A 16,125-nucleotide genomic window follows, 5' to 3' on the forward strand; every position below is an offset into this window, starting at 1 on the left:
TACGTTAAATCTTAATGGGCCGTGCGAATCTTAAAGCAAATATATTGATCTGAACAGATATCAGACCGAAGTTGAGCATCGAAATCTATTGGAGAGTTTGGTGTGTGTTTGGAATAAACTCTCTCGAAATATTATAAAAGATTATAAATTAAGAGACCAGCAGAGCTTGATTAGTTTACTATAACAAGTTTATTAATTAATAAATTATTGTACATTTACATCTTCCATCTTGAGATCTTCCTTTCCCCAAATCAACCGTCACGTCACTGATTAAGGACTAATTGGGGGGGGTGGTAATCAATATCTCTATCACTTAATTTCCTCCTCTTGGTAAAATAAGGATCTCAAATTAACAATAGCAGAGATTTAAAGTTTAAAGCACTCTGGCTAATTGATTTTTGGATTTTGGTCTATGATCTCTATTCTCTACACCGCACATGTAATTTCTGAGGCACCTCTCGATTTCGTAGCATCCCCCAAAACTCACCTCTCTTTCTAAATGAGAGCAGTAACTCTCAAAAACACTTGGGCTAACATTTAGCCTAAAACCCATCAAAAATAGAAATTTTATTTCCAAACTGTTCACTTCTTCTGTGCTTAACCCCCCAACTTTTGCGAAATATGAATTGCTGTAGTTCCTAAAAAAAAATTATCAAGGAAATTAGATTTGTAATTCGTACAGAAATGACGAAGACTGTTCCATTGATTGAGAGTTGAGACCATCAAAACATTAGGGGATTATGAAAATTACTTACAAGTCCTCTACAAATTTGGAAGCAACCATGATAGAGATTGTGAGAAGGCGGTGTACATTAGTGGAGACAATGTGCAATCCCTGATTGAAGTGACAAAGGCGATCCATGTAGACATATGCCACAACATACACTGGTGGCGCCACATGTGTATACCGAAAAACCCTCTCAAGAAATGACTGGATGCTCATGTCTAAAACCCTGCAATTATCAAATGCCGCCGCAACAACTTCATCCTTGGAATCACCATTTGTAGCCATGCCTCCTCCTCTCTCATTTCTAGAGATAGTTCTCTCCAGGAGAGAGGTGAGAACTGAGATGACAAGTGGTGGCGCGGTTGCGGTTGCGGTTCTCTCTTCTTGGTTTGTAAAGCTGTAGAGATCAGACCTTAGTGTTTTTGGAGACATTGTAGTAGCTAGTAAGAGCTAGAGGGAAGGGAGAATGAAATTGTGGAGTGCGTTGGTTGGTTAGTGATGGGTCGATTAATAAATAGTAAGGCTGTAAGGGTAGGGTTTGTTGAGAATGAATGAATGAATGAGAGGTGACAATGACATAGCATATTAGCATAGCATCCAGGGAAGAAGAGAAGATGCAAAGAAACATCAGCTTTATTTTATTTTGTTATTTTATCAAGGAAAGCGGACAAATTGATGGCAAGTTTTCCCACGCGGCGCCTTCCATTTGGCATCTCATTGATTCATCATTTAATTGTAATTTATTTTATTGGTTTTGTGCGAGCCGAGCATGTAGAATATTTTTTATAAACCATAAATAATTGAATGAATTTTACGATATCAATATGATTGTTTTTTTTTTTTAAAAAAACCATAAGTACCGAACGAACCGTTCAGTCTCAACTTCTTTTTTCGTTTTTTTTTTAATTATTTTTCATTTTTTTACGATTGCTATCACAGAAGATCCGCCAGTGTTCTCCAGACCGGACGGACCGTTCAGTCTCTATTCTTTTTTCTCCAGACCGAACGGTTGGTTCGGTCTCTATATTTTTTTTTCATTCAGCCCGTGGCTCCGTGGCTCCGTGGCTCCCTCCTTCCTTCTCTCTGCCTGCCTCCCTTTCCCATTTCTTCCTTCTTCCTTCTTCGTTCTTTCTTTCTTCTCTCATCTAAATTTTTTTTAACTCTCATAATTAGTGTGATTTTTATTCTAATCACATAAGTTTGTTTATTTTTGAAAGAAGAACAATAAAAGCTTCAGATCTACAAATTTCGTTAGGTATGTATTTAATTCTTTTATTTTTGTTAAATAATCCATAATAATGAATAAATGATTAGAATAAATGGTTTATGTAGTAATTGTAGTATAAATAAATAGTTTATGTGTAATTTTTTCTTTTTGTAGTATAAATAGTTTATGTGTATTTTTTTAGTAGTATAAATAGTTTATGTTGGAATTGTAGTATAAAAAAATAGTTTATGTAGTAATTTATTTGCATGTAGTTTTTTTTTAGTGTAGATGCATGTAGTAATTATTGAATGATTTATTTATTTGCATGGTTTATGTAGATGCATGGTTTATGTGCATGTAGTATTTTTTGAATTATTTATTTCGTAATTATGTAGATGCATGGTTTATTTGCATGTAGTTTTTTTTAGTATAGATGCATGTAATAATTGTTGAATGAATTTTTTATTTGCATGGTTTATATGCATGTAGTTTTTTTAGTGTAGATGCATGTAGTATTTTTTGAATTATTTATTTCGTAATTATGTAGATGCATGGTTTATTTGCATGTAGTTTTTTTTAGTGTAGATGCATGTAGTAATTGTTGAATGAATTTTTTATTTGCATGGTTTATGTGCATGTAGTTTTTTTAGTGTAGATGCATGTAGTATTTTTTGAATTATTTATTTCGTAATTATGTAGATGCATGGTTTATTTGCATGTAGTTTTTTTTTTTAGTGTAGATGCATGTAGTAATTGTTGAATGATTTTTTTTTAGTGTAGAATGAATGTTAATATTTGATTGGGTTTGAATGTCATGCATGTCAATATTGAATTAGATTTGCATGTTAATTTTTTTTGTATGTATTTATTTATATTGTAGTGAAAAATGGAAGGTGAAATGCAAGGTGAAGAACCTTTATTGCAGTTGCCTCATGCACAACATCAATCACATGCGGCAACTGTAACAGTATTTGTTTAATATCGGTTTGGATTTAAATTTACTTATTAAATTCCTGAATTCAAATTTAATTTTTGGTTAAATTTTTTTTGCATGACAATTATCGTTCCAACCTAATCATTGGTTGCGTCCTGGAGCTTGCCAAATGCACATTGACTACCACCAAAGTATGAAAGAAGGTTTGAAGAATTTATGATTGTATCAGATGGTCGAAGTCCATCATTGTCAAATTGACAAAGGGTTGATAACTGCTCTCATCGAGAGGTAGAGGCCTGAGACAAATAGTTTTCATCTTTTGGTAGGGGAGTGCACGGCGACATTGGAAGATGTTAGCTGTTTGTGGGGGCTTATCTGTTACCGGTAAAATAATTTTTGCTGCTAATTTATACTTTTGTTATTAATTGAAATTTTGTAGTAGTATAATTTTTGTTTTAATTCTAAGTTATTATCTAGGGCAAATGCACCCAACTGGGATTTAAGATCGGCTTTGAATTCAAACATCTGTCACACTGAAAATTGACCATCAATTCTGGGTGGATAACCAAAAATTGTTTCATCCTTGTGCGGCATCGACACATCGTCATTAAATGCCGAAAAATGATGCTGCAATCCTCGATTAATAAAGGGAATAGAATTTACCCACTCCTTCATTACATCTTGTATTCTAATTTGATCCTCCATTTCAGCCATATCATCTTCCCCGACAGCTGAGCCACCAAGGTCAGAGTTTGTGTCTGAGCTAGTATTATTATTCAGCTCGTCAAAACGAGTTACCAAATCATCCACTATCGGTATTTCGGGTAGGTTATCACAATATATGGGTGAATCAGACACCATTGTGTCTCTGCTACTTTCAGGTACACTACGCGGATATGGGTCATAATTGCTCTAACTAACAACTGGTACTGACTCAACCACTAAATCAAGAAGTTTAAAATTCAGTACCGGAGTGGCATATTCAAGCATCATGTGCCGTATCGTTTCCTCGTCTACACTAAATAACTGGTATTTTTTTGCTGAGCCAGGTGATGCCGTGTTCAAATGAGCCTTGATTGTCAGATCAAACTGGTTAGGAAGCAAATGAATGCTAACATATATATGTTTTCTTAGCTCATCAAGACTCGTTAAATCAGTGACAGAAAATGTGTAGGTCAGTGCGTCTGAAATTTCGCGTCCATAATAAACATTTATTATCACTTGAGACATTATCTGAACAAAAAATTCACAATCAATCGTCGATATCATTTTCAATTTTACAACCTAAAATATGACTGTAATTGAAAAAATAAACTTACTACAATCTTTAGATGAAAGCTACCAACACAATGCAGATGTCGATTTGTAAAAACACAATATTTTGATAGATGTTGGTTTTTAGCTGAAAATGGTGGAGAAGAAGAAATCAATTGTCTCTTGGAGGAAGAAAGAAGATGGATATTTATATTAAAAAAAATTACATGGAGACCGAATCCTTAATTCGGTCTCCAATTAAAATTCTCGAGCCAATGATAACACTTGTTCAGTCAAACTAGTAATAATTATTTTTTTAGAAAAATTAAAAAGTTTATTTTACCTTTGCTTTGAAATTATTTATAAAAGGCCAAAAAAGCGGGTGCAAAAATGATGAAAACAGGAGAAAGGGAGGCACGCAGAGAGCCACGGGTGGAACAGAAAAAATATATATATAGAGAGAGACTGAACCAACCGTTCAGTATGGATAAAAAAGAATAGAGACCGAACGGTTCGTCCGGTCTAGAGAAAAATTATCACTGGTGATCTTCTGTGGCAGAAATTGGCGAATCTTCTGTGGGAGAAATTGTGCAGCAATCGTGAAAAATTGAAAAAGAATTGAAAAAAACGAAAAAAAAAGTTGAGATCGAATGGTCCGTTCGGTCTGGAAAAAAGGCAGCTGTGATACCGAACGGTCCGTTCAGTACTTATGGTTTGAAAAAAAAAAATCATGTTGATATCAAAAAATTAATTTAATTATTTATGGTTTATAAAAAAAATTCGAGCCTTCATTATTATTATTATTATTATTATTATTATTATTATTATTATTATTGGCTTGATACATGCTTCTCGTCTACTCCTCTTTTTACAAACTCTTTTGTAAGCTTGGTTTATAATTACAATTTTTTGAAGGAGTTGAGAAGTCATTATTGTATTTCATGTAGTGTAGGAATTGAATGACAGACATGGTCCATATATTGTGTGGTAGCAGAGGCAATATACCATGCATGACGCATGCATGTACATTCATTCATATCAAGTATCAACCGTTCATCTCTGCAATCAAGTCTGTCATTATTCAGATCAATGTACTGATTTGCTCTCGGGTAGAGTACGGGTACCTCGGATAAATCCGGGACGAATAGTGGGTAGGACGGGTAACAGGTAGGCGGGTACTCGGATAGAACGGGTACGGATAGGCGGATTTTTTTTTCAAAAACTCTACCCTACCCGTGTCCGTCTCGGGTAGGGGTAACGGGTACCTCGGGTAGGGTCCGGGTATTTTATTTTTTTTTTGTTTTTTTTGTTTTTGTTTTTTTTTCTGTTTTTGAAAAAAATTGAATTTCAAATTGAAACGGGTACGGGTTAAACGGGTAAAGGGGTGCGGGTACGGGTACACGGGTGCGGGCACGGGTACAACAGGTTTGGGTAGGCGGGTTTCGGGCACGGGTACGGGTTGGGCGGATTTTTTTTCAAATAATAGTGTCCGGTCCATCTCAAATCCGTACCCGTTTACCCACCTATACCCGGGCACGGGTACAAGTACCTCGAATAACGGGTACGGACAGACCGAATTCGGATAACCCGTTACAGAGTTTAGCAAACCTCTAGATCAATGCAAATTTGTATCCTCAAAATTACAAAAAGCTTATCATCAATTAATTGATCACACATAAAATACTCGTTTGGTAAGAGAGTCAACTCTTGTCCGGCACAACGCAACACAAGAATCAAAAAAAAAAAAAAGAATCGCATACAATCATCTATTCTACTAGTCACTATAAAATTAATCTCTTCCATTTAATGATGATTATTGCTATTAAAATTGCATTAAATCCTAAAATTAATTACGAAAATGTCATAAAATTGAAAGATATGAAAGAGTCCTCGAATTATTATTTTTGTGGTTATTTGTTGTTTGTTGATGATAAACTTTTGAGATCAGTCAATAGAATAAATAATAATAATAATAATAATAATAATAATAATAATAATAATAATAATAGAGGAGGGTTCAAATGCACTCAAATTTTTGTGCACCCAAATGCACCCTATCTTTCAAATCTTTTTTCTCCGTTTTCAAAGTCCGAATAGTCAATCCGAACCGTTAGATGCGATCCATATATTAAGATGTGCTTGGAGACCAAATTTTACATTTTTTGGAATTTTTTTACTATTTATTAAACCACTTTGAAAATCGCTGATCCAATGGCCCAGAAAATGTAAAATCAGCGATTTTCAAAGTGACTTAATAAATAGTAAACAAATTTCAAAAAATGTAAAATTTGGTCTCCAAGCACATCTTAATATATATATCGCATCTAACGGTTCGGATTGACTATTCAGACTTTGAAAACGGAGAAAAATGATTTGAAAGATAGGATGCATTTGGATGCACAAAAATTTGGGTGCATTTGAACCCTCCTCGTAATAATAATCCGTTTCTCATTAGCCAAGGGCCCAAGAGTGAACTGTGAAGAGCATTTGAAGAACAGTACAGCTGTACAGATGGATTATGATGCCTTATGATGGCTTTATTGACAGTGCGTGCGGCAGTGCCCGTGATTTGTGCGGTCTCATTATAAATTTTTTATTTTATTTTATTTTTCCATTCTTTTTGTCGATAAGACTTTTAAAGTGCCCGTGTTTGTTAGGCCTTCGTTTTACGCGGTTAGCCTTCATTTTATAAGTAGTTGTTAAGCAACGTCGCTAATTAATTGATTGATTTTTGCTGCAATTAATTCAACTCCAAACTACATGCACATGATGAGTCACACATCAATTAATTTTAAGAATTCCCATTCATGAATCATTCATGCTACTCCTCATTATTAATTAGTTATTAGTGAATGAATCTCTTCTTCTATACTTGTAATTAAACACATCCCAATAACACGCATTGATCGAGGATGCAAATTTAGTGTGTTTAATTGTATTGAAATTTAAGAGGTTCATTTGCATTTAATTAATTAATTAAGGACCCAAATGAGAATATTATTCGATTATAATCAAACGGTAGAGCATATATGTAATATAATTATGAATTGTATATTGTCATATATTATTGTTCTAATAAGGTAATCTAATATAAAATTAAGGTATTTGACAATCTATGTATTTAATAGGGTATGGTTAGTGGTATATAAATGTGTATAACAATTTGGGTAAATATTATATTATTAATAGACTGATTTTGAAATTTGCAAGTAAGAAAAACCGCTGTCCAAAGAGTTGTGCGGGCCACACAAAATATCTCAATTAAGTTGACTGATAACTAGAGAGTTTTGTTTGCATTGATAATTAATTCAACAAAAAGATCTTTGTTTTGTGGATGCATATGTGTTGTTGTAGTTTGATTGAAATTAATGGTCGTTTTTTTAAGTTTACGGGTGTTAATTTATGAATCAATTTGATATATTTCCAACATTTTCGATGATTAAATGAGTCGAGAACAGGTTCAGAATATTTTAGCCATTTTTGGTCCGATTCGGGTCGGGTATAGGTCAAGTTCGATTCAGATCTGATCCGAATTATTTAATTGTGTTTTATTTGATTTAGTTTGAAAATTATCACTAATTAAGGTTTATGACACGCTAACTGATTTTGATTATGCATTAATTAAGATGAAGTCATACAATATGTAAAAATTGACTTGATCATATTGACAATCAATCACGAACCTTTTTTATAATTATTTGACAGTTTTTCTGATTTTTTTCATTAAACTAATTTGGATTAAAAATAATTGTTAAAAATTATAAGTTTTTATAACGTCATGACTAACATATCACGAATTGGATGGAACAACTTTTATGTGTTGGGAGTCGGGATTACATGTCATGATTGACTTCCGACACAACGAAAAGCATTGTATTAGTGCTAGGGGTGAAAACGGAGCGGATACCGAGCGGATAATGCTGATATTATATCTGCATCTGTCGGATAATAAGCGGATACGAATACGGATACAGATAGTAAACAGATATTAAAATTTAAAATCAAATCCGCCTTAAACGGATACGGATACGGAACGAATAGTTCACGAATACAGATTCAAATACAGATATAAAACGAATAATGGTTAGATAATTAAGATATATAAACTTCTAAGATACAAATATTAATTAAAAAATTAAATATAAATATTAATGATAACTATGCATTTTATATTAAACATTAAAATTTTCCAGCATCTTAATTAATTTAACAAAGCTCATATAAAATAAACTGTAAATTGCTTAGAGGAGTACAATATTAATGTTCTATTTTGATTGATGGTTTGTTGGGAGTCCGCTTAACAAATTCTCATGCAGCCGGGCCATTTTTATTAATACCATAAACAAAAAGAATATAATTTTAAAAATGTCATAATGTACAGTTTTTTTTTAAAATGCCCCGACCGCCTGGGCCAGGGGCGGCCCAAAATTCCCAGTGAGGAGCCACCTTCACGGGCGCTCCATGCCCCTAGTGAGGCGCCCCCCACACGGGCGGCCCACAAGCCCAGTGAGGCGCCCCCACACGTATTGTAATGACCATGGACGAGATGAGTGGTAGGCGACCGTCGGGAAATCGGGCTCGCTGTTCTGTTTTTGACAGGCGCATGGCAGGTATGTAGCATTGTACGAAATTCATTTATGATCTTATTATATTACTAACTGAATTGTGTTCTTATGTTCAGATGCCATAAACGAGCACAACGAAAGAGAAAATGCTAGAGTTGTTGCTGAATCAACTGGTAGAATACAACCCCCCTCCTCCTGTAAGCCAATCATCTAGTAGCCAAGCCTCTACAAGTAATGCCGCACCTGCATCTGGTACCAGAAGAACTAGTCGTTTGTTAGGTTTATTGAGACGTAGTGGCAGATAAACTTGCTATTTTGCTTTTGATTGTATTGTTGAACTATGTTTATTTTAGAACTATACTTATTTATAGCATATTCAAAAATAATGCAGCTCATGTACAACATAAATACTACACCATAAAATTCATAAAATCCAGATACATTACAAAATAATATAATACCATCGAGTCCATAAAATAAAACAACATAAAATTCATACAGCAACAACCAGTTCAAACATAGCAATTATACAAACCATTACAATTCAAACATAAAACACTACAATAACATACAATTCAGAATAAGGCTTACGAGCTGAGGAACTTGCTCTCTTCGTTTCCTCAGCCCGACGGACGCACACAGGACACTCCCACTTAGTGAGACGAGAGTCATTCACCGGATCTGCATACGGGTTCATGCAATTAGGGTCAACAGTTTTGCCACATTTATAACAAAAGAACATATCCACTATATCTCCCTTCACCTCACATAAGCAGCACTGTCCCCATCTAGGTGGAAGGACCCTGTCTACCCAGCCTTCTATCAGCATTTTTCTTCATTATTTTTGGGTGAAAACATTTTTTCCAAATTCCTCATCGAGTAGGCTTCAGCCATCCAAAAATTATTAATAAGTGTTCTTTTTTTCTTCTCATTTGGTTTCAGTTCTTCCTCTATTTTTGTCAACTTTGGGTGCCATTGTAACTAGGGTTTCAAATGATAATGAAATTGATTAGACTTGTATTGATCCTAAATAGCATTTGAAAAGCTAATTATGTGCGTAATTAAAGACTAAGTGTACAGTAAACATATACTAATTGTACAGTAATCAGAGACAAATTAGAAAATAATTAGAAAATATTTAAATTAAAAAAAATTTAAAGTATTTAAAAAAATAAATACAAAAATATTTAAATTACCTATAGCTGTAGTCGCCCAGAAAATCACCCGAAATCACCCAAAAAACCGCCTTCAGCTTTTTCTCCCTTCTCGCCTTTGAGGTGGGATTAGAGGTGCTACTTTTACCCGATTACTCGGATCCAATCCGGAACCGAACCGGATCCGACCTAGATCCGATTAATTTGGATAGGGTATGGTTTAAAAAATATAACCGGTTAAATTATGGGTATGGTTACAAAATTAATAATTTAATGGGTATGATATGAGTTTCATTTAATTATCCGACCCATAACCGAATCAGACCCGATACCCATATAAATACCTGATAAAACATATACTAATAACTATTAATATATAAAAATATAACTTTGCATATTAATTTTTGCATAAGCCGTGGTGAGCCCAGTATTTTTTTAATATGAGAAAATAGAATGCAGTGACATATTTGCTATGTTTATACACATAGATGGATGCCAAATTTATTCCCTCTATAACAGCCGCATTAATTTTTTCAATAAAATTTATTACTATGGATATATCCTTCAATATTTGCCTTGATATCCTCTGCATAATAATGGAAATTTATTGCTCTCATTGATATGTCATTTCTACAAATTATTAATATTTCATTCATAGATTTTTTGAACCATAGAAAATGAAATTGTCATCTCTAATATTTTACTTTTTTAAAATTATATCTCTTCTTCAATATTTTTTTTTCAAAAGTTATTTTCTCTCCATCCTCCTGATTTTTTTGTGACATATACTCGCTCCGGATCCGGAACCGCCTCGTATCTGAATCGGACCCAATAATCTACAAACAAGTTATGGGTATATATCTACCCGGAACTGAAATACTGGACCCAAAATATCTACGGGTAGATAGGTACCCGGATCCGGACCCGACCCTAATTGAAACAGATAAGTGTATGGATCGAAATTTGGACCCGAACACTTTTAGGGTACGGGTCCAAATATAATAGTATCCGGACCCGACCCGATAGCACCTCTAGGTGGGATAGACTGATGTTGGAGTGGGCAGGAGAGAGAAAAAACGGAATTTATAGGGATCCATAGTGGGGCGCCCGTGATGGGGGCACCTCACTGGGCTTGTGGGCTGCCTGTGTGGGGGGGGTGCCTCACTAGGGGCATGGAGCGCCCGTGAGGGTGGCGTCTCACTGGGAATTTTGGGCCGCCCCTGGCTCAGGCAGTTGGGGCATTAAAAAAAAAAACTATACATTATGACATTTTTAAAATTATATTTTTTGTTTAGGGTATTAATATAAAGGGCCGTATGCAGCCCATATAAAATAAAAAGTAAAAAGTTGTAGCCCATATAAAATAGAAAGGAAAGGTGCTGAAGGCTGGGGCGCTATTCATCAAAAAGTGTTAGTTGCTGCCTCCGGTTTGTATTCCTTCATTAATCCCACAATTTCAAACCACAATATTTGAAGCGAAGCTATAAAAGAAGCTGGGAGGCTCTAGATTTCTCACTTGAATGGATCTGAAACTCGCATAATTGGTTTGGAACCTGATCGGGTCTGCGGATTCAGCTAATGGATCTTTGGTAATGGGTTCTAAATATTTTTTAATCATTTTTTAGTCTAGACTGTATATGCGGTCCGCATTTTACAACACTGGTTTGGCCAAATTATTGGGTTTCGGATAGTTCGGATATCCGCTCCGTTTTGGACTCCGAATCCGAATCCATATTTTTTATGGATATCCAAAAATTATCCGAATCTGTTTAATTCGGATTCTGATTATATGCGGATACGGAGCGGATATCTGCCAAATAATCCGGCTTTATTTTCACCCCTAATCAGTGCCCAAGAAAGAAAACTTCTATTATAAAAGGTGTCCAAAACATTCGTTTATTCTTCTTGTTTAATTAATAAGTAGATTTTCGTAAAGTAGATAACTTTAGAATTTAAAATTAACGCTTTAGATGCTATACAATTAAGTAGAGTACTCGAGGAAATATAAAGTTAAATTTTTAATTTGTTGAACCTCACAGTAATCCAGCAAGTCACAGCTAGTTTTTTAGATGTTATTTTTTTTTTCTATAATAGTACTGTTGATATCTATATGAATTGATAATTTTGATGAAATATATAGATGTGAATATATTTAGTGTTGGTTTAGTTATATTAGAATATGAAGCTTAATTAGCAGTCGAATTCTCACGTGTTAATCTGAATTAATTAAACAAAAAAGTAAAGACTAATAAACATTTGGCCCTTGCTGCAGAGGATAAGATTTATAAAATAAGCGAGAGCTTTTGAAGCGTTGTAAGGATAATCCTTCCTTCCTTCGTTATCAAAGCCCATGATTAGTTACGTTCTCTTCTCTTGGCCCAAAACACATTAATATTAAAAATTCCAAGAATCATTCGGTAGCTAATTAATATTATAAAGCTGCAAAAACAATTGTCAGAGCGACAGGGATTAATTAGCTAACTAGCTGATGATTTATTTTAGATCTGGCGTCTACTTGATCGATTAATTGCCTTTTTTTTAATTTAAATTGATTATTGATTTGTGTGTCTGTTGGCTGTCGTGTATCTGTTTCATAATTAAAAGTTTGTGTGTGCAGCTCTATATATATATGCCAAAAAGCAATTACTTAATTAATATTTGTTCACATTCTGCACAAAATAGATAATTAATTAATTAATTAGGTACGTGTTGTTTACCTTCTGGATTATTATATATAATTATATATGTGTCTATCGAATCAGTTGGTCTTTGCATTTTATACGCAACAGTTAATTAGTTTCAGATATTAATTGGGGGCATCTAAACTTAATTAGTTACAGAGGAATTTGACACAGAATTCTTCTATTTGTTTCTATTGAAATAATGTTCAGTACTTAAAACAGAGTTTCCGGTGTGTAATTATATACTAAATAAAAGGGTTGCCCTTTTATTCGTTGGATATATATATATATATGATACTAAATACAATTAATTATTAATTAGAGGGTCAAGCTGTGTCTGCTGTTCTAAATAAACTAATTAATAATTAGAGGGTATGATCAAGCAATGTCTGCTGTTTGCTTTACAGATCGAATCCCTTATTTAATTATAAATTTTCCTATTTTTATTCCTGCAATTAGTACTTTATTTATATATATATAGTTTAAACTTGATGGTAAATAGTTAAACCGGAATCCAATCCGAATGAGTGTATGTGATTGTCATCTCTACATATTTTAATTTGTTCATTTTTTTCTGTAATTTTCAAGACCATATATAGGCCAATTCCGTTCTAATTAAAGCTGAAGAAAAATTAAATGAAAAAAAGAAACTTAATTATATATATAGATAAACACGTGGATAAAGAAAAATAATAGACTTGTGCATGCGGTGGGGAGACGCACATGCCTCCTCTCTTCTTTCCACACTGCTATTCAAATTAATCTCTCGATCGATTTTTCAAGCCATAATCACACCAAAAATTGCATATATACGGCCACAACGGTAAAGGGAAAAAAAGAAGAAGAACATAATTAAACAGAACCCTTTTAAAGAGAGGAAAAATTGCACTCTGCAAATTAAATTAAAAACTCCTTCAATTCAGTAGCCACTGAAGGACCGGACCTCTTCAAATTATATATATATATATATATATATAAAACATGCATGCATATATGCATGCTTTGAATTAATATAATTAATAAGCTCGAACTAGTAGTTCACCGCAGATTCATAAGTCTGGCTTGGTTGCCACCCAACAGGGATGGCATTCTCCACAACTAGGACTTTCCCGGTGCCGGTAGTGATCCTAAATGAAAAAGGGCCAGCCATGGATGAGTCGCTTTGATACTTATAGACTATACCCCAGGAAGGCTCCATGGTAGCCCAACCAGAACCTGGGAATGGCATCACTTCAACTTTTCTAATGTCTCCATCGCCTGCTACATACTTAATTAATACTGCTAAGTAGTACGGGTTCGAACCAGAATCTACACGGAAGGTTATTTTTACGCCTTTGTAATCGCATGGAACTCTGCCCCGTAGAAAAAAAAAAAACAAAAAAATGCTGATCAGATACCAATGGTACTCAACATAACATGTCATGTTCAATATATAATCCATCGATCCATTTATATATAGTATTATCTTAATTTGAAGTTAATTGTTTTTACCTTCTATATTCAACCTTGACTCTGCCGATATTGCGAAACTGATCAGCACTGAAGGATCCTGACAATGCACCAAATGCTGTCCCGCTCATATCAAAAAAGGCTGTGTCGTCGTAGCACCCAACACACTCGTCACTAATTACAACAGTCACAGGATTTCCAGAACATAAAGCATTTGAGGTGCATCTCACCTGCATTCATTTTCATTGAAATAATTAATAAGAAAATGAATACATGGATCGATGAGAATATTAATGTGCTCACTGCTCGATCGATCGGCATATATATATAACTAGGGTTTAATTTACCTGGTAGCAAGCACCACATCCCCGGCCGTTCTTGTAAAGAGATGGGCCGCCAGAAGAAACCATGGAATTGAACGGGGCTGTACCCACCGCATCTTGATACCCGCAACCACCGCCTACGTACATGATTAAATAAATAGATATCATAAATTAGAAATTAAGAGACATACTAATACTATACATAATTAAATAAATAGATCAGTGGGAACATGCATGCATGTAGAGAGAGGAAAACAATATATACCATCAGTTCCATAACCATAAGGATTTCCATACCACGTTGCGGTGGCAGGTGTCCAACTAGTAACAGTGCTAGGGTCACTTTCATCGAGCCTACGGTTTGCACGAATGGAAAAACATGGAGTGAGAAGCGACAACAACGACAAAGAAACAACAAAATATTGCTTTGGAGAAGTGAAGGCCTTAAGAAGAGCAGAAGCCATTAATTTGTTAGTTTGCTCTGGCTTGATTTGAAATTTTATTGAGTGGTTATTTATACAACTTAATTTAGAGAAACGGTCATGAGAGTTGTGGCAGGCTGATTAGGGTTTGCGCATGGACGTGCAGAGATGTCCTTCCAATGGCGCCAACATGAAGGCAGCTAGCTTAGGTGATATATATATATTGTTTTATTTAAAATTAATTAAGGTCCGATTGGATACAATACTTATATCTTTTCAACCATATATTTAATTAATGCAAATATTTTGTCTAACTGGTCGATGGCCTCTAAGATTATCCTAGAATTAATTATACAATCAATGTATTTTACAGTTAATTAATTCGATGGCTCCAAGTTTTCTACGTCCAACCATTTCCGTTAAATACAAATTTTCCATCATATTATTTCTTAAATAATTAAATGGTCAGTTGTTATTTTTTTAACTATTTTTCAAATAGTTAAATTTAGCAGTATCGATCAATTTTGTTTTTGAAAGAAAGGCCACAGTGGTCCGGTTTTCATTACCAGCAAAAATTTTACATAACTAAAATGAGTCATATAATGGATGACAATTAAGTTAATATATAATTAAGATGGAACCTGCTGCTTTCCATGCTAATATTGATGATTAATGGATAAAATTTGAAGAACATGCATGTTGGTCCTAAATACAAATCCTCAAATAACACGAATAGAACTCCGCAGTTATATATAGGAAGAAATATCATGATATCGAAAGAAATTTCACCAATCACCCAAATTAATTTTCTGAGTGCGCACAAATTAGCTTAAGTATCATTTCGTTTGTTGCAATGGGATATATTACAAGAGAATAAAAATTCTTATACAAAATGACATATTTTTATAAAAAAATTGACCAATAAAAATAATAATAATGGGTTTTACATTTTCTCATATAAATGTAAAACCCATTCTCTAGTGACATATTTATAAGTTTTTTTTTTATTGATAGATACCAGCTTTTTCTTTTTGTTGTGTTGCTTAACGGGGAAACAAAAGAAAAAAGAAAGCCATCAAAATAAGTTGTAGTATTTGTTATTGTCAAATTATGGCTTTTGTTATTGATCAGGATGATACTCCTCTTCCTATAATTTATATACATTTGTGTACCTTAAATAGACAATATAATTATGTTTATTTAAATGAGATCATTAAATGACAAATAACATTAATTACTTGTATGACATAAAAAATGAAAAGAAATAAAGACATGATCAATCAATCCAAAAGTTCTTTAAATGACATTTAAAATAGAAAGAAATTAGGACTTGTGGTAGGGTTGTACAAAAAGTTTGTGGGTCATGAGCCGCTCGAACTCAACTCGGTAATGAACTCGCTAACAATTTG

General features: G+C 33.9%; 2 protein-coding genes across 2 annotated transcripts; both read right to left on the reverse strand.

Annotated features, from left to right (window-relative positions):
* Positions 1 to 183: 183 nt before the first annotated feature.
* Positions 184 to 1,177, reverse strand: LOC144549190 (cyclin-U2-1-like). The gene is made up of 2 exons (XM_078297928.1): positions 756 to 1,177; positions 184 to 638 (listed from the first exon to the last, which is right to left on the reverse strand). The coding sequence occupies exons 1-2, from the start codon at positions 1,157 to 1,159 to the stop codon at positions 374 to 376; spliced, it is 669 nt and encodes a 222-aa protein (XP_078154054.1). The 5' UTR covers positions 1,160 to 1,177; the 3' UTR covers positions 184 to 373.
* A 12,375-nt stretch (positions 1,178 to 13,552) lies between these two features.
* On the reverse strand, positions 13,553 to 14,758 carry LOC144547298 (expansin-B15-like). The gene is made up of 4 exons (XM_078295913.1): positions 14,560 to 14,758; positions 14,319 to 14,431; positions 14,014 to 14,201; positions 13,553 to 13,874 (listed from the first exon to the last, which is right to left on the reverse strand). Exons 1-4 carry the CDS (start codon positions 14,756 to 14,758, stop codon positions 13,553 to 13,555), a joined length of 822 nt encoding a protein of 273 aa, XP_078152039.1.
* Positions 14,759 to 16,125: the final 1,367 nt, after the last annotated feature.

Source organism: Carex rostrata, chromosome 2, assembly GCF_964058835.1.
Source record: "Carex rostrata chromosome 2, lpCarRost1.2, whole genome shotgun sequence".
In the NCBI taxonomy this organism is placed as follows: Eukaryota; Viridiplantae; Streptophyta; class Magnoliopsida; order Poales; family Cyperaceae; genus Carex; species Carex rostrata.